The 26,101-nt window shown below is 40.6% G+C and overlaps 1 protein-coding gene across 3 annotated transcripts; it reads right to left on the minus strand.

Moving 5' to 3' along the window:
• Positions 1 to 549: 549 nt before the first annotated feature.
• Positions 550 to 17,990, minus strand: LOC126971397 (uncharacterized). Of its 3 annotated transcripts, none has more exons than XM_050817709.1 (7): positions 17,804 to 17,990; positions 16,824 to 17,048; positions 13,655 to 13,771; positions 10,691 to 10,822; positions 10,239 to 10,359; positions 6,182 to 6,294; positions 550 to 1,955 (listed from the first exon to the last, which is right to left on the minus strand). In XM_050817709.1, exons 1-7 carry the CDS (start codon positions 17,819 to 17,821, stop codon positions 1,263 to 1,265), a joined length of 1,419 nt encoding a protein of 472 aa, XP_050673666.1. In that variant the 5' UTR covers positions 17,822 to 17,990; the 3' UTR covers positions 550 to 1,262. The 3 variants fall into 3 exon arrangements, with proteins under 3 accessions (XP_050673666.1, XP_050673665.1, XP_050673667.1); XM_050817708.1 differs by having other exon boundaries at positions 17,798 to 17,990; XM_050817710.1 differs by lacking the exons at positions 16,824 to 17,048; positions 17,804 to 17,990 and adding an exon at positions 15,227 to 16,724.
• Positions 17,991 to 26,101: the final 8,111 nt, after the last annotated feature.

Raw genomic sequence — 26,101 nt, forward strand, 5'->3', positions numbered from 1 at the left:
AGTGATTGTCGCTACATGGCCAACAGCACCAAAATGGCGAATATCAAACAGGCACAAAAGCACTGATCGCCAGTCAAGTGGTAGATATATAGTGAAGGTCAGTGGCTGATCACTTTACTACACACTTCATATTAATAATTGACGGCGTCATCGATAATTCTAAGAGTTTAGTACGTAGTACTAATTCGCAGTTCATTGAAGTATAGTCCCCTTGGTTGAAAAACGTCTTAGTAAATGTATATTAAAAAATATATTTTTTATTAAGAGAGTAGCATGATAGTTGTCTATGAGTTATGGGTACAAGAGAATCATGACAAAAATCAGCCACCTGTAGTCTGTACTCAGAGTCGTTGGACAAAACAAAGTCGACGGTACGGCCGAAGGAGTTACGCACTCCATTGGATTGAAAAAGCCCAAGAGCGGTAATCCCGTCAGTCAATAAGTACTCCTCTAATAAATATTTTGCAACTTTGGCGATTCTAATTTTAGTTTTGTTTTGCAAATAGGGTGAATATAACGATGGATAATTCTATTCAATGAAACACAAAATTGTAATATTTGAGATTTGTTTTGTAAAAAATGATTATTGAAATCAAATATCTATGTCAAAAAAAAATTATGCTAATAACAAGCAATATTAATTAATTGTAAAATAATATACTAGTACTTAAGAGCTAATTTCACCACACTGTTAGTAGTTTTAACAGACTATACAGAGATACATAATAGAACATTAATTTATTTGTAGTTTGATTAAGTAAAAGCATACAGACTGTGTCTGACTAAATACAGAGATCAGAAAATATTAAAACTAATTGAAACAATTTAACAACACTGGCTGTAATTAAGAAACATTGAGTTGATACTCCATTAGATACAATTAAAATTATTTTGGTGAAATTGGGTCCTTTTCTGAAAACAATTAATTCACCTAAATTAATTTGTTAAGAAACATAAACATCGTGTCAATTACCTATTACATATATTTATATCTAATTGATAACAAATAAGTCAAGTCCATTCTACCTCTGGGGACATCCAGACAGTCATTTGAGTTACAAATAGTATTATTTAAATAATTGCATGCATTGCTCATTCATGTACAACTTTATCACAGCACTAATATCAATAATGAAAAGCCAGGATTATTTACATTTATATACTTACAATGTGAGCACCCCAGAGAGATAAGAAATAAAAATCAATGTAAAATTGATGCGTCATTTGAAAATTAATTTGATAACATCATTCCTAGCACTAATTTATCTATGGTTTCGCTGACCTCCTCTGCTCAATGGCTGGCTGTCTGTGGCAATTCTTCCTCGGTCGGAGTTTCCGTTTATACTGAATGACATTAAATGAGCAGGTACGGTAGGCAGTTCTCGTGTGTTATTGTTGGCTGCCTCCCGGCGCCTGCCCGGTGCCGGCTCCCGCGGGGCCTCCGTCACGTTGAGGGCGGCCCTCATCCGTTGCCGCATTCGTCTTCGAGCACTTCGTGACAAGGGCTGCTGGCCCGGGCTCCTACCATTGTTATTTACAACGGGTACTACGGGATCCATTTCAGACGGTGATGGGTCCGGAATGATCGGTTGCTGGGCCTCTCTTTGTTCTGCTTCAGCGTGTGTTTGACGTCTTGCATACGTTTGGGCGACTCTGTCCGCAGCGCTGAGGCTGAACAGGCTGAGGTCGACGTACCGCGGCACCTCGGCGTGATGCAGGTTGTCAATGTCGGGTGTAGCGGGCGAACCGCCGCTTTGTACGCTCCCGCGGTTGGCGATCCGGAGAACTACCCGCGGTTGGGTCTGAGCCACGACCGCGTCCAGCGGCAGCCGTCGAACTGACAACTTCCCGTTGACAGCCGCCGTGTTGACTAAAGCTAGCGCATCATTTCCTGTTATAGTCAGTGTGTGTCCACGTTTCTTCAATGTTCCTTCACACAACTTCGATGGCAGCACCTACAACATAGACAATATTTTAATGGGCAATTTGTGACATTGCACAGTAAACAAATAGTCAATACACAAAATGTTAGTCATTAATTCATATTTATTATATCGCCTTCAAAGTTGAGAGCACACTACACTTAGGACAATGAATAATCCAATAATCAAAACATTCCTAATCGCTTTTAGTTCTCGTCGAAAATTCTCTTGTTTCCTATGGCTATGGGTGCCGAGGTCGTAAATTTAGTTAGTTTCTAGATGGAAAAAAATCGTTCACAATGTTTGCCTTGTGGAGGCCCATTATCATGGTGCAAAATCCAAGAATTTTCTTACCACAAATCTGGGCTTCTTCGTCCAAGTCACTCTCATAATCTACTTTATTTACTATTTGACCATCCAGTAAGAATTCCAAGTGCACAAGACCGCGATAGTCACAGAAAACAGTCAACATGACTTGATCTACTTATTACATTATTAATGACTTATCATAGATTGATGTTGGTGTGGTTTTTTCGTTTTCGGTTCGACTCAAACTTGAATGAGAATGATCAGTTACTATTTCCTTTTTTTTCCTGAGTTGTTTGCCCTGTGCTGCCCCGGGGCGTAAAAAGAATAGGGTAGTCCCAGGTCCAAGGGTGTCGTAAGAGGCGACTACGGGCTTTTTGAAAGTGTGTCACGCTGCTGTCTTATGACGTCAGCACAATCGGGCCAGACTCGTCCGGGTTACTTACCACACTCGCACAGAATACCGGCGTGAAGTAGCGGCCTAGTGCCGCTATGTTTCGCATAGGTTAGTGTCGAGGACCGGAGGCCATTCCCCCCCCCCCCCAAACAAAATATGAGAGCGGTCCTAAAAAAGAAATTACCCCAGGAGGGTACCGGCTCTTGTAGAGCCGGAGAATCCCTCCCCGAGCATTCGCGCTCGGGCTGCCCCTCGTATTCTGGGGAGGGCACAGTACCGCGTATGTCACAGGACAAACAGGGCAGCAACACCACGGCACCCCGTTCACGCTTAATGTGGACTTTTATAACATCCGGGGAATTCACTCCAACTTAAACGCCGTCCACCACCACCTTGAGACGGCGCAGCCGGCCTTGTGTTTCCTTACGGAGACGCAGATATCTCGACCTAGCGATACGTCATATTTAACGTACCCCGGGTACAAAATTGAGCATAATTTCATGCCTCATGCCGGGGTATGTGTGTACGTTAGGGAGGATATCTGCTGTCGCCCTCTCGGCAATTTTGAGGGTGGGGGCCTGTCTACTCTCTGGCTCCGCGTAGATTTAGAGGACCGCGTCCGCATCTATGCGTGTGTCTACAGGTCCCATAGTGGTAACGCAGAAACGGATCACCTCATGGGCTGCGTTCAAGCGGCATTTGATGACGTGCTTGCTCAGATCCCCTCCGCTGAAATCGTAGTCTTGGGTGATTTCAACGGGCACAATGCCGTATGGCTTGGATCACGTACCACAGACTACGCAGGGCGATCTGTGCATAATTTTGCATTGGCGTATGGTCTGTCCCAATTGGTTGAGTCGCCGACGCGGCTCCCGGATGTGGATAGCCACATGCCGTCCTTATTAGATCTTCTGCTGACTACACATCCCGATGGTTACCAGGTCTCTGTCGACGCCCCTCTCGGAACGTCCGACCATTGCGTGGTCAGGAGTGTAGTGCCTATCCGACGCCAACGTCGCAAACCACCAGCGACCCGCCGCGTTTGGCACTACAAGTCAGCAGATTGGGATAGGATGCGTTCCTTTTTTGCATCCTACCCTTGGGGCAGGGTTTGTTTCCCTTCGGATGATCCTAGTGCCTGCGCCGTTGCAGTAGCCGATGTGATACTGCAGGGCATGGATATTTTTATACCAAGCTCTGTAGTACCGATCGGTGGCAGATCACAGCCCTGGTTCGATGCGTCAGTTAAAGCAGCATGCAAAAAACAGGCGTATCGAACTTGGGTTGCGGCGCTGGGCTCAAAGGATCCGAACTGCAAAGTTCTGAAGAGGAAATATAACCGTGCCTCCAGATTTTTTATGCGGCAAATCGCCCGTGCGAAATCGAAGCACGTCGTCAAAATTGGCGAGCAGCTTTCCAGTTACCCGACCGGAACACGCAAGTTCTGGTCGTTGTCGAAAGCTGCTCTTGGTAACTTCAACCAGCCGTCCATGCCGCCGTTGCACATGAGGAATGACACCCTGGCCCATACTGCAAAAGAGAAAGCCGATCTCCTGTGCACTCTTTTTGCCTCCAACTCGACTCTTGACGACAACGGAAAAACACCGCCGACCATCCCGCGGTGTCAGAGCTCCATGCCTGAAGTACAGTTCCGACAGAAAACTGTTAGGCGAGCTCTGTTTTCGTTGGACGTCAGGAAGTCGAGCGGGCCGGATGGCATTTCTCCAATCGTGCTTAGAACGTGTGCCCCTGAGTTCACGCCGGTGCTAACGCGTTTATTCCGGCACTCTTATTCAAAAGGCGTAGTCCCTGATTCATGGAAGTCAGCCCTTGTCCATCCAATCCCAAAAAAAGAAGACAGTTCGGATCCGGCAAACTACAGGCCTATTGCTATTACCTCCCTACTCTCCAAAATCATGGAGAGCATAATTAACCGCCAGCTCTTGGTATACCTTGAGGGTCACCAGTTGATCAACGACCGGCAGTACGGCTTTCGCCATGGTCGGTCGACTGGCGATCTTCTGGTATACCTAACACATAGATGGGCGGCGGCTATTGAAACCAAGGGGGAAGGCCTGGCAGTTGGTCTGGATATAGCGAAGGCCTTTGATCGTGTATGGCACAAGGCGCTCCTCGCAAAACTTCCATCATTTGGGTTTCCCGAGAGCTTATGCAAGTGGACCTCCAGCTTCCTCACTGGGCGCAGCATACAGGACGTTATCGACGGTTATTGCTCGAATCCCAAGCCCGTGAACGCTGGAGTGCCCCAAGGCTGTGTGCTATCTCCCACGCTGTTTCTTCTGCATATCAATGATATGTTGGACACCGCCAACATGCATTGCTATGCAGACGACAGCACTGGTGATGCCGTATACACGGGCCATGCAGGTCTCTCTCGGGAAAACATCGACCAGTGCCGGGAGAAACTTGTGTCTTCTATCGAGTCCTCTCTCGAGAAGGTCGCGGAATGGGGTAAGTTGAACCTTGTCCAATTTAACCCCCAGAAGACTCAAGTTTGCGCGTTTACCACTAAAAAAACCCCATTTGCCGTATCACCGCTCTTCGAGAACACTTCCCTTAAAGCCTCGCCTAGTATCGGAATATTGGGTCTCGAAATCTCGAGCAATTGCCAATTCCGTGGCCATCTGGAGGGCAAAGCCAAACTGGCTTCAAAGAAACTGGGCGTCATAAATAGAGCACGGCAATACTTCAAGCCGGCCCACATTCTAGCGCTCTACAAAGCGCAGGTCCGGCCTCACATGGAGTATTGCTGTCATCTCTGGTCTGGCGCACCCCAGTATCAGCTCGATCTATTTGACCGCGTGCAACGCAGAGCAGCTCGAATTGTCGGGGACCCAGTACTCTGTGAACGGCTGGATCACTTGGCGTTGCGTAGAGACGTCGCTTCATTGTGTGTCTTCTACCGCATTTATCACGGGGAGTGTTCCGAAGAACTGTTCAACCTGATTCCTGCCGCCGAATTTCACCTTCGCACGACACGCCACAAGTTACGATATCATCCCCACCATCTGGACCACAGTGCGGTTTTCAAGGAGCTTTCTTCCTCGTACCACGAAGCTGTGGAATGAGCTTCCTTGTGCGGTGTTTCCGGGACGATACGACATGGGTACCTTCAAGAAAAGCGTGTACACCTTCCTTAAAGGCCGGCAACGCTCTTGTGATTCCTCTGGTGTTGCAGGAGAGTGTGGGCGGCGGTGATCACTTAACACCAGGTGACCCGTACGCTCGTTTGTCCTCCTATTCCATAAAAAAAAAAAAAAAAAAAAAAAAAAAGAGTTTCTTGCGCCCGTTCTTCTCAGGTCTGAGGCATACTTTTTCGAATGGGTGATAGTTTTTGACTTTTAATAAATAATATCATATCCTATTTTGGATATTTGAATTTGAGGGATATCCTCCTCATATGAGGTATTTCTCAACTAGACATAAACAGTTGTGCCAATATAACAACAAATCATCCATTCCTTATTATATTTTTACTATTTACATATTAGTACCTTCATTTCTTGTAGAGTACAGATAATTTTTATATACTTACAGAATCCGTGAATATTGCTTCACGGTCGTTGCCAGTTATGGTCAGAGTGTACGAAAATGTATGAGTGATCCATGAATCCGATGCCATGGTCAACCATCCATGGAACGAGTCATCTACAACATAAATACAAAATGATATTATTATAGAGTATAATTGTATAAGATACATTACCAAAGACTGATTATTAATAGTTATGTACATATATTATATCAGTTATATATTATATACAGTTTATATAATGAAACAAAAAATAAATCAAAAATCGCTAAGCAAGCATCAGGTCACGTTAGCACCGTTTACGCCACCTATATTGTTAATTTAAATTTATACCAGTGGGAGGCTCCTTTGCACAGGATGCCGGCTAGATTATTGGTACCACAACGGCGCCTATTTCTGCCGTGAAGCAGTAATGTGTAGACATTACTGTGTTTCGGTCTGAAGGTCGCCGTAGCTAGTGAAATTACTGGGCGAATCATCTTATGTCTCAAGGTGACTTATGTCTGAAGGTGTAATGGGCAGAGCGCATCAATAACCATCAGCTGAACGTCCTGCTTGTCTCGTCCCTTATTTTCATTTAAAAAAAAAGTAGGGATTATATTATAACAATATTGAATTAAAAGGTGTAGTAAAAGGCAGGATTGTGAAAAGTAAATATTATTATATTAGTAACCACCTTAAATTAAATTATTTTGATAATGAGAAAGTAGCACAGCTATTGTTTTTAGATGGATGGCTAAGCACAAGTATTGTGGCCTTCACATTTTACAGATTGAAAACAGCATCATCGTAATGAGGTGTTTTAATTTAATAAATGCCTTTTACTGTGACACCATTTGCTCTTTTTAATAAAATATACAATATTGTACTGTCTTTGTTATTGCTATACAATAGTCATGACGATTTTTGTGAACGTAATATTTAAAATTTTCGTAAATGTACTGACAATTAAGTCATAATATTTCTTTGAGTGACTATCTATAACCAAGCTGATATATAGCACGAACAGCTCTGTTTTGCAGAGCAAACACTATATCAATGTCAGCAGCATGACCCCACAGCAAAATATCGTCGTTAATATAATATACATGGGGCACACTAAAAGTTTCGCACTTCTAGCTAATTGGAACTATTTGAATTTCGAATGTAAAGTATATGTTTTTGAAACGTTGCAACCTTCTTAGTAATAAAAAAACAATTGGCGGGAAATCATTTGTCACTTGTTTTTTATCACACATCACAACGAAATGGAATTAAGTCGAAAAGATTTTAGGGCGATGATTTTTTATAACTTTAAAAGTTCCCTCTCTCCGCAATACAGTGCCGCTCGTGTTCAAAATGCCTTTGGAAGAGAAGCACCTTGCTTGAGCACGATGAGGCGATGATTTGCTGAATTTGAAAGAGGTCGGGTTTCTTTACATGACGAATTTCGTGAAGGGCGGCCTTCAACTGCCGTCAACGAAAATAATGTGGCTACTGTTAAGCGGCTAACTGAAGAAAACCGCGGATTACCTATGAGACAATTCGAGGACTATTGGGGAATGGTATGAGCCAAATTCAGAAAATTTTACACGAAGAATTGAAAGTTTGTTGTCGTTGGATCCCCCATGAACTGACAGCGGAGCAAAAGCGGGCTCACGTGGAATGGTGCTCACAGATGCTGATGAAGTACGACCACGGACATTCTAATGCTGTATATGACATTGTCACAGGAGACGAAACGTGGATCTATTGTTTTGAACCCGAAAAAAAAGCAATCTTGTGAATGGGTGTTTAAAAATGAGAACAGGCCAACAAAAGTGAGGCAGGCGAGATACGTTGGTAAAAAAATGATCGCAATTTTTTCTCAGCTACGGGTCCCATCTGCACAATTCCACTTGAAGGTCAAAAGAGTGTTAATGGCGAGTGGTATTCTACCATTTGTTTACCGAGAGTGTTAGAGTGTAAAAAGTTCGTGAAAAACTACCAAAAAGCCGCGTTGTCCTACACGTTGTCATGACAACGCTTCTTTACACACGACCAACAAAACTAAGTCATTTTTAGCTTCCGAAAAAGTACAATCCATCACCCATCCTGCACATAGCCCCTACCTAGCACCCTGTGATTTTTGTGTTTTCTCCAAAATCAAAGATTTGATGAGAGGTTTTACTTTTACCAATTCCGAAGAGGCAGTGATAGCGTTCAATGAACACGTAGAAAACATGTCTTCAGATCTGTGGTCCTCCTGTTTTAAAAAATGGTTCGATCGCATGAAAAAATGTTTAAAATGTAAGGGAGAGTATTTTGAAAAGCAATAAATATAATGTTTTGGTTATAACATGTTGTTTTTTTAAGTTACGCAAAACTTTTAGTGTGACCTACGTATAAGAAACAAGAAAAGACTGAAAATAAAACCTTGCGGAACACCTATTCTTACATGTTTACCCGAAGACCGTTTGCCATTTCCGTTGACTATCTGAACTGTTTCGCTTAAATATGATTTTAACAGATTTGGGGCTGTATTATTTACTCCATAATGCTTTAATTATTGGAGGAAAGTTGCCCAATGCATCCTGTGACTCTTCCCAGGCATCAAAGACGTGTTCTATGAGTCTCATACCCGTATTAATTTTTTATAACCCCCTAGTGAAACCAAATTGATTATTCAATAATTTACAAAAATGCAAGTGATTTCGGAGAAGAATTCATCAAATTCATTTGCAATTTCTATTTCCGAATTCATAACGCGATTATTAATATTTAAACAAGTAGAAGTGTTACGGCAACTTGACCTACCAGTTTCATTATTAATTATTATATTCCAAGTTGCTTTTATTTTATTATACTTGTCTTTAATTTTATCTGCAATGAAAAGTGACGTCTTCGCTTCATGACAAACTACTTTAAAGAGTTTGGAGTAATTTTGTACATATATTTTGAATTCTTCACTTTTATGGTAATGTTTCTCATAATAAAGGTCATATAAGCGTTTACGACTTATATTGGAGTGCAAATTAGCACTTTCCCCTCAGTGTAAAACGGTTAGGTATTTACCAAATTATTTCTAAGCCTTTCAAGACGGCTACCAGTAAAATTGTCACCTTTTTTGGTCTGACACTGTCCAATCTTTTATTTACCTTTATAAGTTGCCCACTATGGTCGGACTGAAGATATAAGTTAACTAATAATAATAACATTTGTAAAAATATTGTTCCCAAAACGCATTGAACAAATTTAAAATTTGAATTTTTTTTTAAGGTTAGTACAATTGACAGAAGGTTCAACTAAGTTTAAATTGAAATTTCCACACACTTGCTGGTTTTGCTACATTTTTATGCTCCTCCATTCTATGTTGAAACTGTTTATATGAGTTAGTAGGGGGCGGTATACACTTACAATAATATATTGCTATAATTCTATACATGCCATCATAATTAGTTGTTCCTTAGAGAGTTTAACAATCTCTTCTATTTTTACAATTTAATCTATCTTTCTATATAAATATAAAAATGAATTGCTGTTCGTTAGTCTCGCTAAAACTCGATTTTTTTTTTCGATCGATTCATGCCCAAAGAGTATCAACAAACAGCCACATTCTTATTGCTCGGTGCGTGGTATCTGTATGAATTTCAAAAAAAGAACATTTTCGTTTACGCGCGTTCCACACTACCAGAACGTGGCGCACCGTAAAAAAAAGTAGGTTATTCGAAACTCCGCCATTTTTCTTGAAAAAAAATGAGCGATTGAAGTTTTGACAGAACACCGCCGGATATTTTAAACGCTGCAAAAGAACATAATATTCAAGTGAATATTAATAATTGCACAATACAAAATGTATGTTACTACTAAAATAAATAATTAAGTATTTCGTTAACACTAAGTTTATTTGTATAAAATCAGTAATGGATGATATTAAGTTACTACTAGGACTGGCTGTTTTAATGTTAGCAGTAAGCTAACTGTTTCAGAATCATGTGATACTATTATCACACGAGGCGAATAAACCCACATTCGTTTTTTAATACCCCTTATTACACAACAGTTGCATAAATAACTATATTTAAATTCTCATTCTACTTACACTCCATCTCAATAATCAGGAAGAACACGCCCATGTCTGCAACACGTATAGCTGTGACAATCCTCCCGGGCACTGTAGATATTTGCCATACTTGGGTGTATTCCCCGTTGTCAGAGCGGCTCTGCAACAGATAATGAATATAGGTAAAAATATTTTGCATAACTACAACATATATATTTTAAAGCCCACAGATTGACTGAAAAGCAGTCAACAAATACTGAACTTTCGCCAAATTATCGAGAAGAGCAGGTAATTCAATTGTCCTGTTGTCCTTTGCTTTATTGACCACACAACAGCCTTTGACTGCGTAGTAAATAGAAATTAAAAACAAAGCTAACCTAAGACAGTTAATTAAACTGTTGTTAAAATAAATAAATTGTTTTTTTTTTGTATCAAATGTATAAATCTCTCAAACTCCTTTATTGTGACAACTAAAATGAATGTAACCTTACCTCAATAAGATCTGGGGCATGAAAATATCGCAGGTGGTTTAGAAGCCGTCCCGATGGTAAGCGTACTGTCTTTCCCAGGCAGCAGAGACATCGGAACATCCCCTTGGGTGGCAGCGGTGGACTGGAGCGCCACTGATAAAACAAATGAACAAACTATTACAAATTTAGATTGATAGCCAGTGATTTCAGAGAAATCTTAATAAAGTTGTGTGATGGCTTGCCTGTAGCAGGGTAGAAACATTGATGAGATTTATAATGATTATAACTTTAGTTCCAATTTCTGCTTATACTAGATTGGGGAAAAAAAATCACATTATGGTATTCTACATTGTTTTTGAAGTCTATTTAAAGTAATATATATTATGTGCCATTTTGTTTGATGACCTTTTGCCACGTTATAAAATGATCAGATTGCTGCAGACATTTTGAGACTTCTTATAAAAAAAAAGCATGTTAAGTAGTGTTGGCTGTGCTCTCTTTATGTTACCGAACACTGCCCAAACAATTCTGAAGACCGAAACAAGAGAAAATCTGTAGGTTCAAGGTAAATGCATAAATGCCTCCCAGCCAGACTATTTAATTTTTTCTGGGTCACTAAAAATGTGTGTTATTGTTAAGAAAGCACACATCGCTTCTATTATAAGTTCCGGTTTCTCTCAACTTCTTTCCTTAATCACATCAGTAATTGTTGTTGGTAGAGATCCAAATTGATGTTCCTGCTTGGTGGTAAAAGCTCATAATGAACAATGCCTTCAAATTCCACTATACACAAAGCATCACCTTATTTATCACCTATTTTGCGCGAGTCTTTTAAGCCTTACCGACCTTTGACCAAGACCTTTTTTGGATGTTCTTGTCGTATGTGATACACTTTTCATCACCTGTTATGAAACTCTTCCAAAAAGTGTGATTAAGTCACAGTAAAGAATCGCACGTGGGTACATGATTCATAAGTTGCCATTCAGGGAGCTCATGTATTATCTAATTTTCGAGGAGTTGGTGTTCCTAGCTGTTTTCATATGTCTCAAAACTGATTCATAACTACTGATATTTGGACAGAAAGAGAAATGGAAACAAGATTTTACTAGTTTATTTATTTTTTGTGATGTAACCTCTTTAGTGTCATCAATCACAATAGTCCAAAGAGATTTTATTAAAAGTTTACATATACTATAGGCGAAAATACTATTCCCCCTGAACAATTATTAAATCAAAGAGATAAGAGGCAATTATTTTAGAGAAAATAAAGGGATAAATATTTAATAATAGATGAAAGAGACTGTGTGTGTTAACATCTTATACTTATAGATCTTCAAAGTAAATTAATAAGCACAGCATTAACATTTAAAATAATTTCAATGATTCAGTATTCATTTTTTAACTCTTCATCCTTTGGTATCTTTAAATTATTTCTTACGAGCTCTCTTATTCTTAGTACTGTTGAGGACATTCTCATACTGATTTTGGAATTAATACTGTTCCCAACAAGGTACCTTACTCACATTATTAATTTGTGTAGTCTAATCTGCTTTCACCCATACTCTGTGTTCCAAAACACCTTTTTTTTTATGGAATAGGAGGACAAACGAGCGTACGGGTCACCTGGTGTTAAGTGATCACCGCCGCCCACACTCTCCTGCAACACCAGAGGAATCACAGGAGTGTCTCCGGCCTTTAAGGAAGGTGTACGCGCTTTTCTTGAAGGTACCCATGTCGTATCGTCCCGGAAACACCGCACAAGGAAGTTCATTCCACAGCTTCGCAGTGCGAGGAAGAAAGCTCCTTGAAAACCGCACTGTGGAGGACCGCCACAGTGCGGTTGGTCAGCTCTTCAGAACACTCCCCGTGATAAATGCGGTAGAAGACACACAATGAAGCGACGTCTCTACGCAACGCCAAGTGATCCAGCCGTTCACAGAGCGCTAGGTCCCCGACAATTCGAGCTGCTCTGCGTTGCACGCGGTCAAATGGATCGAGCTGATACTGGGGTGCGCCAGACCAGAGATGACAGCAATACTCCATGTGAGGCCGGACCTGCGCTTTGTACAGCGCTAGAATGTGGGCCGGCATGAAGTATTGCCGTGCTCTATTTATGACGCCCAGTTTCTTCGAAGCCAATTTGGCTTTGCCCTCCAGATGGCCACGGAATTGGCAATCGCTCGAGATTTCGAGACCCAGTATTCCGATACTAGGCGAGGCTTTAAGGGAAGTGTTCTCGAAGAGCGGTGATACGGCAAATGGGGTTTTTTTAGTGGTAAACGCGCAAACTTGAGTCTTCTGGGGGTTAAATTGGACAAGGTTCAACTTACCCCATTCCGCGACCTTCTCGAGAGAGGACTCGGTAGAAGACACAAGTTTCTCCCGGCACTGCTCGACGTTTTCCCGAGAGAGACCTGCATGGCCCGTGTATACGGCATCACCAGTGCTATCGTCTGCATAGCAATGCATGTTGGCGGTGTCCAACATATCATTGATATGCAGAAGAAACAGCGTGGGAGATAGCACACAGCCTTGGGGCACTCCAGCGTTCACGGGCTTGGGATTCGAGCAATAACCGTCGATAACGACCTGTATGCTGCGCCCAGTGAGGAAGCTGGAGGTCCACTTGCATAAGCTCTCGGGAAGCCCAAATGATGGAAGTTTTGCGAGGAGCGCCTTGTGCCATACACGATCAAAGGCCTTCGCTATATCCAGACCAACTGCCAGGCCTTCCCCCTTGCTTTCAATAGCCGCCGCCCATCTATGTGTTAGGTATACCAGAAGATCGCCAGTCGACCGACCATGGCGAAAGCCGTACTGCCGGTCGTTGATCAACTGGTGACCCTCAAGGTATACCAAGAGCTGGCGGTTAATTATGGTCTCCATGATTTTGGAGAGTAGGGAGGTAATAGCAATAGGCCTGTAGTTTGCCTGATCCGAAGTGAACACCTTGACATTCACAAATAATACATAAGAAATACATACACTATCATTATTTGAACTGCTCCCTTCAGTAACTTGCTCTTCCTCAGCTTCTGTGGAAGTTGTTTCTTTCGCTTGTGAACTGCTGTCGGATGATACAGAATCCATTGTGCTATTTTTCTGTAAATACCAAGTTTTAAATTTTATACTTGAATACATAACATAGCTTTATTAATTTAGTGTATGTGGATTAATAATTTACTCTATTACTCCTGTGATTTATTTAAATTAATTTACATTTTAATTTTATTTTCCAACTAACATATTTTTTTTAGTTAATGACAATTGAGTAATTAAAGATGACACAATGAAACTTTGTATTTAGTCACTTAAAAATCAATAAATGTTTAATCTAGTGTTTTTGAAATTTTTATCTGTGTGGGAATGAAAAAGGGTTACGAAACATCGTTTTGAGTCCAAAAGAAGTCAAACGTGAACTTTGAATTTGGTTTTGATTATATAGTGGGAACGGTACAAAAATAAATCTGCAAATGAATAATTTAATTTACATTACTTACATACGCGATAACAAATTTTGAAGACCAAGTGATAACTATTACTTGAAAAGATTTATCTAATTTTGGAAAGCAAACATCACAATGAATTGGGGAAGTTGGTAGAGATTTAATGCGAGAACTAGATTACAATACTGTTTCTTTAAAGTGAAAAATAATGAAGGCCATTCCACATTTGAAGAATTTGTCAGTGGTGAAGATGGTTTGTGTCTTTCTGATGCTCCAGGAGGGACTGGCAAAAACCTTTTTTTTTAAACATACTCCTAGCTAGACTTTTAGACAGACCCTACCGGTTATTACTAAGTACATTCCGACAGATAAAATAAATGCCATAATAAAATTTTTGACTACAATTATGCAATGCAAAGCGAAATTCTTATTATTAAACAAGAGTGCCTTCCCGTAAGTTGAGGCTGAAAATTGATGCACCAAGGCTATGTAAAGGTAAAGATAAAGAGATAAAGATAGCCTTTATTTCTAGACATTAGTTATGTAGTAACATGTTTTATTATTTTTTTTTCCTCTATTTTTTAACAATGTGTCTAGCTTGTCCACTGGCATAGGCCTCCTCTAGGACCTTCCAGTGCTCTCTCTCCCGCGCTTCTCTACTCCAAACTGGTCCAGCAACCTTCTTTATGTCATCTTCCTATCTTAGTATCTGTCTGCCTCTCTTTCTTTTAGCACCTCTCGGGTACCAATGGGCGAGTTTCTGTGACCACTTGTAATGTAATGTGTGACCACTTGTGTGTAATGGTACACACCTACAAATTACTCATCTGAGACCAGTATTATTAAAGCTATAATCTCCACTAAATTATTTAATGGACTGGAATGGCAAAAGAAAATAATGTTTTATTCTCCATATTCATGATTTTACATTTCAATTAAAAAAGAGGGTTAAACCTTAGCATATTTTTTTATGACTATTGGATGAGACGAGCAGGATGTTTAGCTGATGGTAATTGATACACCCATTACAATGCATTGCTAAACATAATTCTTGTCAACTTGAGACATTAGATGTTAAGACTTATTTACTCAGTAATTTAACACAGCTTACACATTCTGTTTAACGGCAGAAATAGGCGCTGTTGTGGTTCCCACAATCTAGCCGGCATCAAGTACAAGATAATGCACCATTCCTGAGAAAAAAGCATTAAAACCACACCCCAAATTATGTTATATTTTTAAGGGTTGGAAAGGTCCCCCAAGCGATTCTGGCCAGTCGCATGCTCACAATGCGACTTGAGTTGATCACAAAATCAGGTGATCTTGTTTGTCTTCTTCTTCCACAAAAACTAGACTTGTATTTTGTACCACACAGGCACTGGACTTCAATGTGTGTGAAGATGTGTTAAAATATCGCTTAGTAGTATAAAATTTTTAATCTTCCTAACTAGAAGTTCTAGGTTATCTTTTAACATTTGTTAATAACATGGTTACTGAAGGCTGTATTCATATACCCCAACAAAAGCTTGTGCTTTCAGGCAGGTCTTACCTAAGCCACTTTGACTGCACTGTATAAAAACTACAATGAGAAATATCATCCCTCACCACTTTATTAGTCAACTTGCACTTTTGTAAAGTACTGTTCAAGTAATTAATATAATTATGTTCAATTATATAAATTACTAGCTGACCCGACAAACATTGTTCTGTATATAATAAATAAAATAATGTTTTTTATGAATTCGTCAATAATATATCAGAACATCAAGAATTACTTCGTAAAATATGCACCCTGTTGTTATACTGAAATTGTTTCACAGCAGAACTGTCAAACCGTGCGTCAATAAATTCTCTCATAGAAATTATGTATGGACACATCAAAGTAAAAACAAATTTGTTGTTTTTATTTAATTAGCAGCATTTTCCTATTTATTCTCCTTTTAAACCTTCTCTGGACTTCCACAAATAATTCAAGACCAAAATTAGCCAAATCGGTCCGTCCGTTTTCGAGTTTTAGCGAGACTAGCGAACAGCAATTCATTTTTATATATATAGATAAAGAATCAAATCAGTGAATTCTACTGACGTTTGAATGTTTGGAAAGGTGATTATGAGAGATTTTTAAATAAATAGCATGTATATGATAATGAATTGTATTAACCAAAGCAAATTGGAGCTGTCTGATCAGCGTGAGGTTAGGTGTAGATCGGTGTGATTATGGCGCTCGCACCTTTCTGTCTTGTCTGTCAATGTGTATTATTTAACATGTATCAATAGGTTGCTTATAATTAGGGTGATTTGAAAGAATGTATCAGAAAGCTATCGTAGCAATAAGACCATGCAAAATAAACCAACTTATAAACAAAATAAGGGTCAGAATTTGGTGAGGGAGTAGGGTGCCATGCTGCAAAAAGGTGTTTTGGTGTAACTGAAATATCTATTGCCCTGAGGGCACTGCAGATTTGGGAAGGTTAAATTGAGCACTAAAGATATCTAAGATATAATCAAGTGTTATATGAATAATAATATTAACACACTCTTACACAAATTATCTTGTCCCAAATTAGGTATATCCTGTACTATGTCTACAAGACAACAATATATTTAATACAATATACTTACTTAAACATACATAAATACAAATAAACATCCATCACTCGGATTATATAATAAAACATATAGGTTTGCAATTTAATATGTATACTTACTCCACGTACATGTGTACGTAATTTCTTAAAATTTGCTATGAGCTCTTCCATTGCATAATTCCGAGTTCCGAAGAAGAAGGCTCTGCAAACTGGACACACATCAAGACGCATCTTGCATCGCCCACAGACATGGTGCCCTTCATTGCATTGAAAAATCTGCCCAGTTGGAATTTCATAACAGACAGGGCATTGCAAAAGATCATCCAGGTTCAATAATGTTTCGGGCTAAAAAATAAATTTGGTGTTTTGATCAATAAATAAAAAACCAAGTATGCATCCTAATTTATATCACCTTTCAAGTAGAAACCTCACCTCAACTTCTCAAAACATCATTAAGTAATAACTTTGCAAACCTATTGTCAGAAGTACAGAAAAGGATAAAGAGAATTTTTTTGAGTTTCTGTAGGAGAGCAATGTGAATTTTGTCAGTTCCACTTACACTGAACACCAGTGAAAGACGAGTATATGAAATAATAGTATACAGTAGCCAGAAAGGTGAAAGATAAGCAGAATAGATTTATCTGGGTTTTGCTCACGGTCGCTAGGGTTTAAAGAAAACAAAAACTAGCAGTCACCATTGTACAGTTCAAATTCGTTTGTAAAAAAGAACAATATCACTAGATTAAAGTAGCTGCAGTTGTTCTATCCCGATATATCAATGACAGATTGCATAAATCTTCATCTTGTATTGCGTGTGGTATTTTCCTTCGTACTGATGTAGAGAAAAATAAAAAGGAAAGATGTTTTGATAGCGTTAACTAATGAGTAATATGTAATTAAAGTAAAAATGAAGGAAGTTAGTTTTTTTTACAATAATTGTAACTTACAATTACAATTTTAGTATCGGAATTGAGCCAATCATTATTCCGGACAAGTTATGTCTTTATTTACCTACGATTTAAATATTTTAGAATTGACAAGGCTACAGAAATAGACAATGGATGATTTTAACAAAATAAAATCATATATTTTACCTTTACCTCCACATTGTCACACATTTTTCTGGTTATTTAATAGAATTATAGTGCAACCACTTTTGCAAGAAGTTATAGCTGAGAAAATAAAACCATATAAATAAGGTAGCTGGATCACAGCTGTAGCCTTTGCAAATGGCAGACGAAACGAAACTTAAAACGTCGCCCTTCAGTCGTCACTCGTCGCGAACAAAATGAAAATAGCCAATTGGTGGGTATGAATACGGTATGATACGCAATAGCCAATGAGGCGTTCGTGGTTCGTGAACAAAGAATACCTATAGATCACTACCAAAGAGTATAATAATATATAGGGATCAATACAAATGCATGACATATTTTTTTTTTTAAATTTGGACCTGGTAGCTAAGATTTTTAGTCAGTCTTTTATCACTTTTACTTTGCGTTCTATTGTTAGAATTTTACTAGCTGTTACCCGCGACTGCGTCCAAGTACACACAGGACTGAGCACGTAGTAGCGACATTTCAACTAATTTTTTTAAAGTAAAAGCACACTTATAATATATTACACTGTCTCGACACTTTTAAATGAAACATACACTATATACCTGTGGGAGGCTCCTTTATACAGGAAGCCGGCTAGATTATGGGTACCACAACTAATGTGTAAACATTACTGTGTTTTGGTCTGAAGGGCGCCATAGCTAGTGAAATTACTGGGAAAAAGAAACTTAACATCTTATGTCTCAAGGTTTTTCAAGAATCCTGAGTGGCTCTGCATTGTAATGGGTAGGCCGTATCAATTACCGATGACTTCGTCAAGTGATCATCACTATTACCTGTCAACTGTGATACGTAATAGGCATGCTGCTCGTCTCGTCCCTTATTTTCATAAATTTAACTAATTCGTATGTCGAACAAACCGCAACGTATCAGTGAAAATCGGTAAAGCCATTACTGAGATTAGCGTGCACAAACGTACAGACTAGAATTCTAAAAATCTTTGTTTTGAGTCCTATTGCGTTCACTGAGTCCCTCTATAATCGCTTTTCCTATATATCTTCCATGTACAGACAGCCACCAGTTATGATTTTATTATATCTATTGATTTGGTTTATAACTTCTTTAGTCTTTTAATAACTGATCAAGTGTAGGCGGGCATCGCTGATTTCACTAGCCAGCACAAGCCTATCAATCAGAAATGTTTGGAAGTTAGAAATAAGGTGTTTCCATAGATTTATTGTCCCACTGACGTTAGTAGATTAGCAATGCAACCCATCGAGCGAGACTAAAATCCGTAGATGCGTCACTAAAATATCTATTACCTACGTTGTACAAATCATCCAGGACGAAAACATAAACATATTACACGTCACAGACTATCGCTATCTCATTTACATGTGTTGACAGAGAATCTAGTGTTCATCTTCTACCTACGTCAAAATGTACATGTGACGCGAACTCACGAGATTTCACTCATCTAAAAACTGTCTATTTGCTCTGATAGGGACCGTTTAATAATGCTGTACAGAGTACATCAAGTCATAGAATCGTGCAGATCACCAGCAGTCATCTCATCGAAGCACAAGCATCGTCTCTTTCTCTTGAAGACCGCAGTTACACTCACATAACCAGTCGTTTGCTCCGCTTTCTACGACCTCAGCTTCTGTCATTCAGTTTTAATAAATGAGGCACGCCGTTGACTCTCGTAGTTAGTCGATATGCGGCATGACATGAGTTACTGCGATAGCTATATTGTTATAGTGAGATAGCGCACATTGTTTTATTCTTATTCAAACTAAATGAAACATTTGACTATTAGTCAAAATTAAAGCTTTGGTATTGTTATGTAATTTCTTTGTTGGTAAGTAATTTTTATAACAAGAATAATTGTAATTGGCTAATTAGTTTTCAGGATTTTATATTAATGTGGTGTATCTGAATCGAAATATATATTCCTCATATTACAAAAAATCGTCAGCAGTTGTTTTATTTAACCAGCAAACACTGAGTCTATTTCAACAACATGTTAAACATGTAGCTGAAATTAAATTATGTAAATAATATAGAAATAGTATGATGGACGTTAAATAAGACTGCTTAAATTATCGCTATCTTTAAATCTTTAACTAAGAAGTGAAGTCTTTAACAAGAATGGATAAATATTCAAGAACAATATGTTTATGTTTAAACGAAAGTAGACCTTAAGTCATGAGACAAAGAGCAGAATTTTATTTTACTCGCAAGTAATGAATGTACAGAATGTGAGCGGCGGTGATCACTTAACACCAGGTGACCCGTACGCTTGTTGTCTTACTCTTCCATAAAAAAAAGAGAGAACGACAGACATTGGACAAACACCATCATACTTCATATATTACCTTAATCTATAAGACTGAAAAGAGAAAAGACCTTAGAATAGAGTAGATAGCGTTAATATTCTAAAATACACCGTACACACAGCTGACATTATCTATATATTTATTAAGTTTTAACTTTGAAGACGTACAGTGATTACTGTCAAGCCTAATACAAGACTTTTGACCACAGAACACTGTTACTCTTTTGACCCAAGTTCCAAAAGTAATCAGTTACCAGTCTCGCGAACTCTCTGAGAAAAAAGCGATTCACTCAATTGTTTCAAACGTGCAGTCATTGATAGAATAGATAGGCACATGACGGCTATAACCTTGTCAAAAAAGCGGCCAAGTGCGAGTCGGACTCAACTATGAAGTGTTCCGTAGCAAGTAACATAATACAAGAGTTACATATAGAAAGGAAAATGATATTAAGTTATTTAAATGGAAAAGGCAAAAAATTTTTGCTCAAAATTATACAGTGCAAATGAGCTCTCATCATTTATATGTATTAAAAAAACTACTTATGTACTAGATCTCGTTCAAACCAATTTTCGGTGGAAGTTTGCGTGGTATATCATATATTTCATTTAGTTTTATTATTATCTTTTTTTAGAAGTCACAGGAGGGGGGGGGGGCACACATTTCCCTTTGGAAGTGTCTATTTCGCAAACTATTCAGTTTTAGAAACCTCAAATCATTTTGAAGACCTATCGATAGATCCCCCAAGCATATGGGTTTGATGAAAAAAAAAATTTCGAGTTTCAGTTCTAAGTATAGGGAACCTCCAAAATTTATCGTTTTTTTTCTATTTTTGTGTGAAAATGTTAATGCGGTTCATAGAAAACTTCTACTTACCAAGTTTCAAAAGTACAGTTCTTATAAAGTGGAGAAAAGTGGCTGTGACATACGCGGACAGACAGACAGATATGACGAATCTATAAGAGTTCCGTGTTTTGCCATTTGGCTACGGAACCAACGGACTTACGGAACGTACGGACTGCTAACAATGGAGATAATCGAAATCGACTACGTTATAACCAGCTGTTCGTTTTCAAACTTAGCCGGATACTTCGTCGTTAATCGCCATACTGTTGTTGTGACTGTTATTACTACTATGTCAAATCACTGCATGTTTCTAAACTTTTCAAATTTTATTTAGGCATTCCCGCCTAATTGCGTAGTATCGCATCTAGCGTATATAGCATCCTCTTGGCTCTTTGACAGTTACAGTGGGTTTAAGTTTTAACAAAACGTAATCTGCGCTCTCAGTAACAGATCTATTATACATTTCAACGTATATGTCCTTGTATAAATTTGTATGTAGTACTATAAATACGGTGTAATTTGTAAATACATAGTTACGTTGTAATTTTGTATATTATAATTCTGTAAATATGTTATAACTTGTAGTTAAACAACTTGTAATAGCGCACTTCTCAAACTGAACAAATAATGTAAATAGGTAGGTATTATTCTAAAAAGGCATATTACACTGGATTCGACTTTAAGAAAAGGGGAAAATTATTAAAGACTATATTACTGAATTTGGACAAATTAAAAGGAAAATATGGAAGATATTCTTTAGAGAATAAACATTATCGGAAATGGTAAAATAACTGATGACTTTAAGACGGGATTGGATTTGATGAAAGAAACAACTATAGATGTTCGCTATCGAATGTACATAATTAGAAAAGGAAAATGGAATCGATGAAAGATGAAATGAGAAAACTCGATTGGACTTTTTGTGAAAACAAATACAAAATTAAATGAAAATACTTAAGACAAGGCAGTAAGGCCCCCCTCTATAGCCTGTTCGCAAGAACGAGGCCTGTTGCTCCCTGTTGGTTGTTTCGCCCTGTGCTGCCCCGGGGCGTAAAAAGAATAGGGTAGTCCCAGGTCCAAGGGTGTCGTAAGAGGCGACTACGGGCTTTTTGAAAGCGGGAGAGTCACGCTGCTGTCTTATGACGTCAGCACAATCGGGCCAGACTCGTCCGGGTTACTTACCACACTCGCACAGAATACCGGCGTGAAGTAGCGGCCTAGTGCCGCTATGTTTCGCATAGGTTAGTGTCGAGGACCGGAGGCCATTCCCCCCCGTCCTTCCCCCCCCCCCCCCCCAACAAAATATGAGAGCGGTCCTAAAAAAGAAATTACCCCAGGAGGGTACCGGCTCTTGTAGAGCCGGAGAATCCCTCCCCGAGCATTCGCGCTCGGGCTGCCCCTCGTATTCTGGGGAGGGCACAGTACCGCGTATGTCACAGGACAAACAGGGCAGCAACACCACGGCACCCCGCTCCACGCTTAATGTGGACTTTTGTAACATCCGGGGAATTCACTCCAACTTAAACGCCGTCCACCACCACCTTGAGACGGCGCAGCCGGCCTTGTGTTTCCTTACGGAGACGCAGATATCTCGACCTAGCGATACGTCATATTTAACGTACCCCGGGTACAAAATTGAGCATAATTTCATGCCTCATGCCGGGGTATGTGTGTACGTTAGGGAGGATATCTGCTGTCGCCGTCTCGGCAATTTTGAGGGTAGGGGCCTGTCTACTCTCTGGCTCCGCGTAGATTTAGAGGACCGCGTCCGCATCTATGCGTGTGTCTACAGGTCCCATAGTGGTAACGCAGAAACGGATCACCCCATGGGCTGCGTTCAAGCGGCATTTGATGACGTGCTTGCTCAGATCCCCTCCGCTGAAATCGTAGTCTTGGGTGATATCAACGGGCACAATGCCGAATGGCTTGGATCACGTACCACAGACTAAGCAAGGCAATCTGTGCATAATTTTGCATTGGCGTATGGTCTGTCCCAATTGGTTGAGTCGCCGACGCGGCTCCCGGATGTGGATAGCCACATGCCGTCCTTATTAGATCTTCTGCTGACTACACATCCCGATGGTTACCAGGTCTCTGTCGACGCCCCTCTCGGAACGTCCGACCATTGCCTGGTCAGGAGTGTAGTGCCTATCCGACGCCAACGTCGCAGACCACCAGCGACCCGCCGCGTTTGGCACTACAAGTCAGCAGATTGGGATAAGATGCGTTCCTTTTTTGCATCCTACCCTTGGGGCAGGGTTTGTTTCCTTTCGGATGATCCTAGTGCCTGCGCCGTTGCAGTAGCCGATGTGATACTGCAGGGCATGGATATTTTTATACCAAGCTCTGTAGTACCGATCGGTGGCAGATCACAGCCCTGGTTCGATGCGTCAGTTAAAGCAGCATCTGATTGCAAAAAACAGGCGTATCGAACTTGGGTTGCGGCGCTGGGCTCAAAGGATCCGAACTGCAAAGTTCTGAAGAGGAAATATAACCGTGCCTCCAGATTTTTTAAGCGCCAAATCGCCCGTGCGAAATCGAAGCACGTCGTCAAAATTGGCGAGCAGCTTTCCAGTTACCCGACCGGAACACGCAAGTTCTGGTCGTTGTCGAAAGCTGCTCTTGGTAACTTCAACCAGCCGTCCATGCCGCCGTTGCACATGAGGAATGACACCCTGGCCCATACGGCAAAAGAGAAAGCCGATCTCCTGTGCACTCTTTTTGCCTCCAACTCGACTCTTGACGACAACGGAAAAACACCGCCGACCATCCCGCGGTGTCAGAGCTCCATGCCTGAAGTACAGTTCCGAGAGAAAACGTAACGTAAACGTAAGGACGTCAGGAAGTCGAGCGGGCCGGATGGCATTTCTCCAATCGTGCTTAGAATGTGTGCCCCTGAGTTGACGCCGGTGCTAACGCGTTTATTCCGGCACTCTTATTCAAAAGGCGTAGTCCCTGATTCATGGAAGTCAGCCCTTGTCCATCCGATCCCAAAAAAAGGAGACAGTTCGGATCCGGCAAACTACAGGCCTATTGCTATTACCTCCCTACTCTCCAAAATCATGGAGAGCATAATTAACCGCCAGCTCTTGGTATACCTTGAGGGTCACCAGTTGATCAACGACCGGCAGTACGGCTTTCGCCATGGTCGGTCGACTGGCGATCTTCTGGTATACCTAACACATAGATGGGCGGCGGCTATTGAAAGCAAAGGGGAAGGCCTGGCAGTTGGTCTGGATATAGCGAAGGCCTTTGATCGTGTATGGCACAAGGCGCTCCTCGCAAAACTTCCATCATTTGGGCTTCCCGAGAGCTTATGCAAGTGGACCTCCAGCTTCCTCACTGGGCGCAGCATACAGGTCGTTATCGACGGTTATTGCTCGAATCCCAAGCCCGTGAACGCTGGAGTGCCCCAAGGCTGTGTGGTATCTCCCACGCTGTTTCTTCTGCATATCAATGATATGTTGGACACCGCCAACATGCATTGCTATGCAGACGACAGCACTGGTGATGCCGTATACACGGGCCATGCAGGTCTCTCTCGGGAAAACGTCGACCAGTGCCGGGAGAAACTTGTGTTTTCTATCGAGTCCTCTCTCGAGAAGGTCGCGGAATGGGGTAGGTTGAACCTTGTCCAATTTAACCCCCAGAAGACTCAAGTTTGCGCGTTTTCCACTAAAAAAAACCCCATTTGCCGTATCACCGCTCTTCGAGAACACTTCCCTTAAAGCCTCGCCTAGTATCGGAATACTGGGTCTCGAAATCTCGAGCAATTGCCAATTTCGTGGCCATCTGGAGGGCAAAGCCAAACTGGCTTCAAAGAAGCTGGGCGTCATAAATAGAGCACGGCAATACTTCAAGCCGGCCCACATTCTAGCGCTCTACAAAGCGCAGGTCCGGCCTCACATGGAGTATTACTGTCACCTCTGGTCTGGCGCACCCCAGTATCAGCTCGATCCATTTGACCGCGTGCAACGCAGAGCAGCTCGAATTGTCGGGGACCCAGTACTCTGTGAACGGCTGGATCACTTGGCGTTGCGTAGAGACGTCGCTTCATTGTGTGTCTTCTACCGCATTTATCACGGGGAGTGTTCCGAAGAGCTGTTCAACCTGATTCCTGCCGCCGAATTTCACCTTCGCACGACACGCCACAAGTTACGATATCATCCCCACCATCTGGATGTGTGGCGGTCCTCCACAGTGCGGTTTTCAAGGAGCTTTCTTCCTCGTACCACGAAGCTGTGGAATGAGCTTCCTTGTGCGGTGTTTCCGGGACGATACGACATGGGTACCTTCAAGAAAAGCGCGTACACCTTCCTTAAAGGCCGGCAACGCTCTTGTGATTCCTCTGGTGTTGCAGGAGAGTGTGGGCGGCGGTGATCACGTAACACCAGGTGACCCGTACGCTCGTTTGTCCTCCTATTCCATAAAAAAAAACGAATTAACAACAAAAAAAACGTAATCTGTGGCCAAAAGAGTATAATAATATCAAAGAGTATAATAATATATAGGGAATGCTTTATGCTGTGACCTGTCCCCTGTGGTAATTAGCTAATGCTATAGATGTAAGATATGCTTTAGATGTACCTATGACTGATTATTGGTACTCTATTAATAAAAGTATTGAAAAGCTGTGGATAGAATTATGGAAAGAGGATCAGAAGATTAAAGGCAAATGGTACGGAAGCATTCAAGCCAACTTACTAACAAGACCTTGGTACAACAAACTTCCAGAAGCCAGCCGTGATTACATCGCCACCATTAATAGATTGCGTTTTGGCCATAATACTGCACCGTCAAACCTAGCAAGACTTGGCATTATTCGAAATAGTGAATGTTCGCAATGTGGATGTAGCAACGCAGACATGAAACACCTGATTTTCGATTGCCAAAGCTTTTTAATTGACAGATTAGTGCTTGCAAGTGAGTTGAGTGAAGTCAATGATTATGATCTTTCTTCCTGCCCGCCGCCGCTTGAAAAATTGTTAAGTGATGTACATAATTTTAAGCCTTTGTACAAATACATTAAGAGTACAGTAAATAACATCTAGAAGGTAGTGAACAGTCGTGAAGCGCTCTCAAAGCGAAAGTGACCGAAAAAAGACAAGGCTTAAAGGTCTCGTTACCAGGCCATAAAATAAAAAAAAAATGTGGTAAT

The sequence above is a fragment of the Leptidea sinapis genome, chromosome 23, assembly GCF_905404315.1.
Source record: "Leptidea sinapis chromosome 23, ilLepSina1.1, whole genome shotgun sequence".
Classification (NCBI taxonomy): Eukaryota; Metazoa; Arthropoda; class Insecta; order Lepidoptera; family Pieridae; genus Leptidea; species Leptidea sinapis.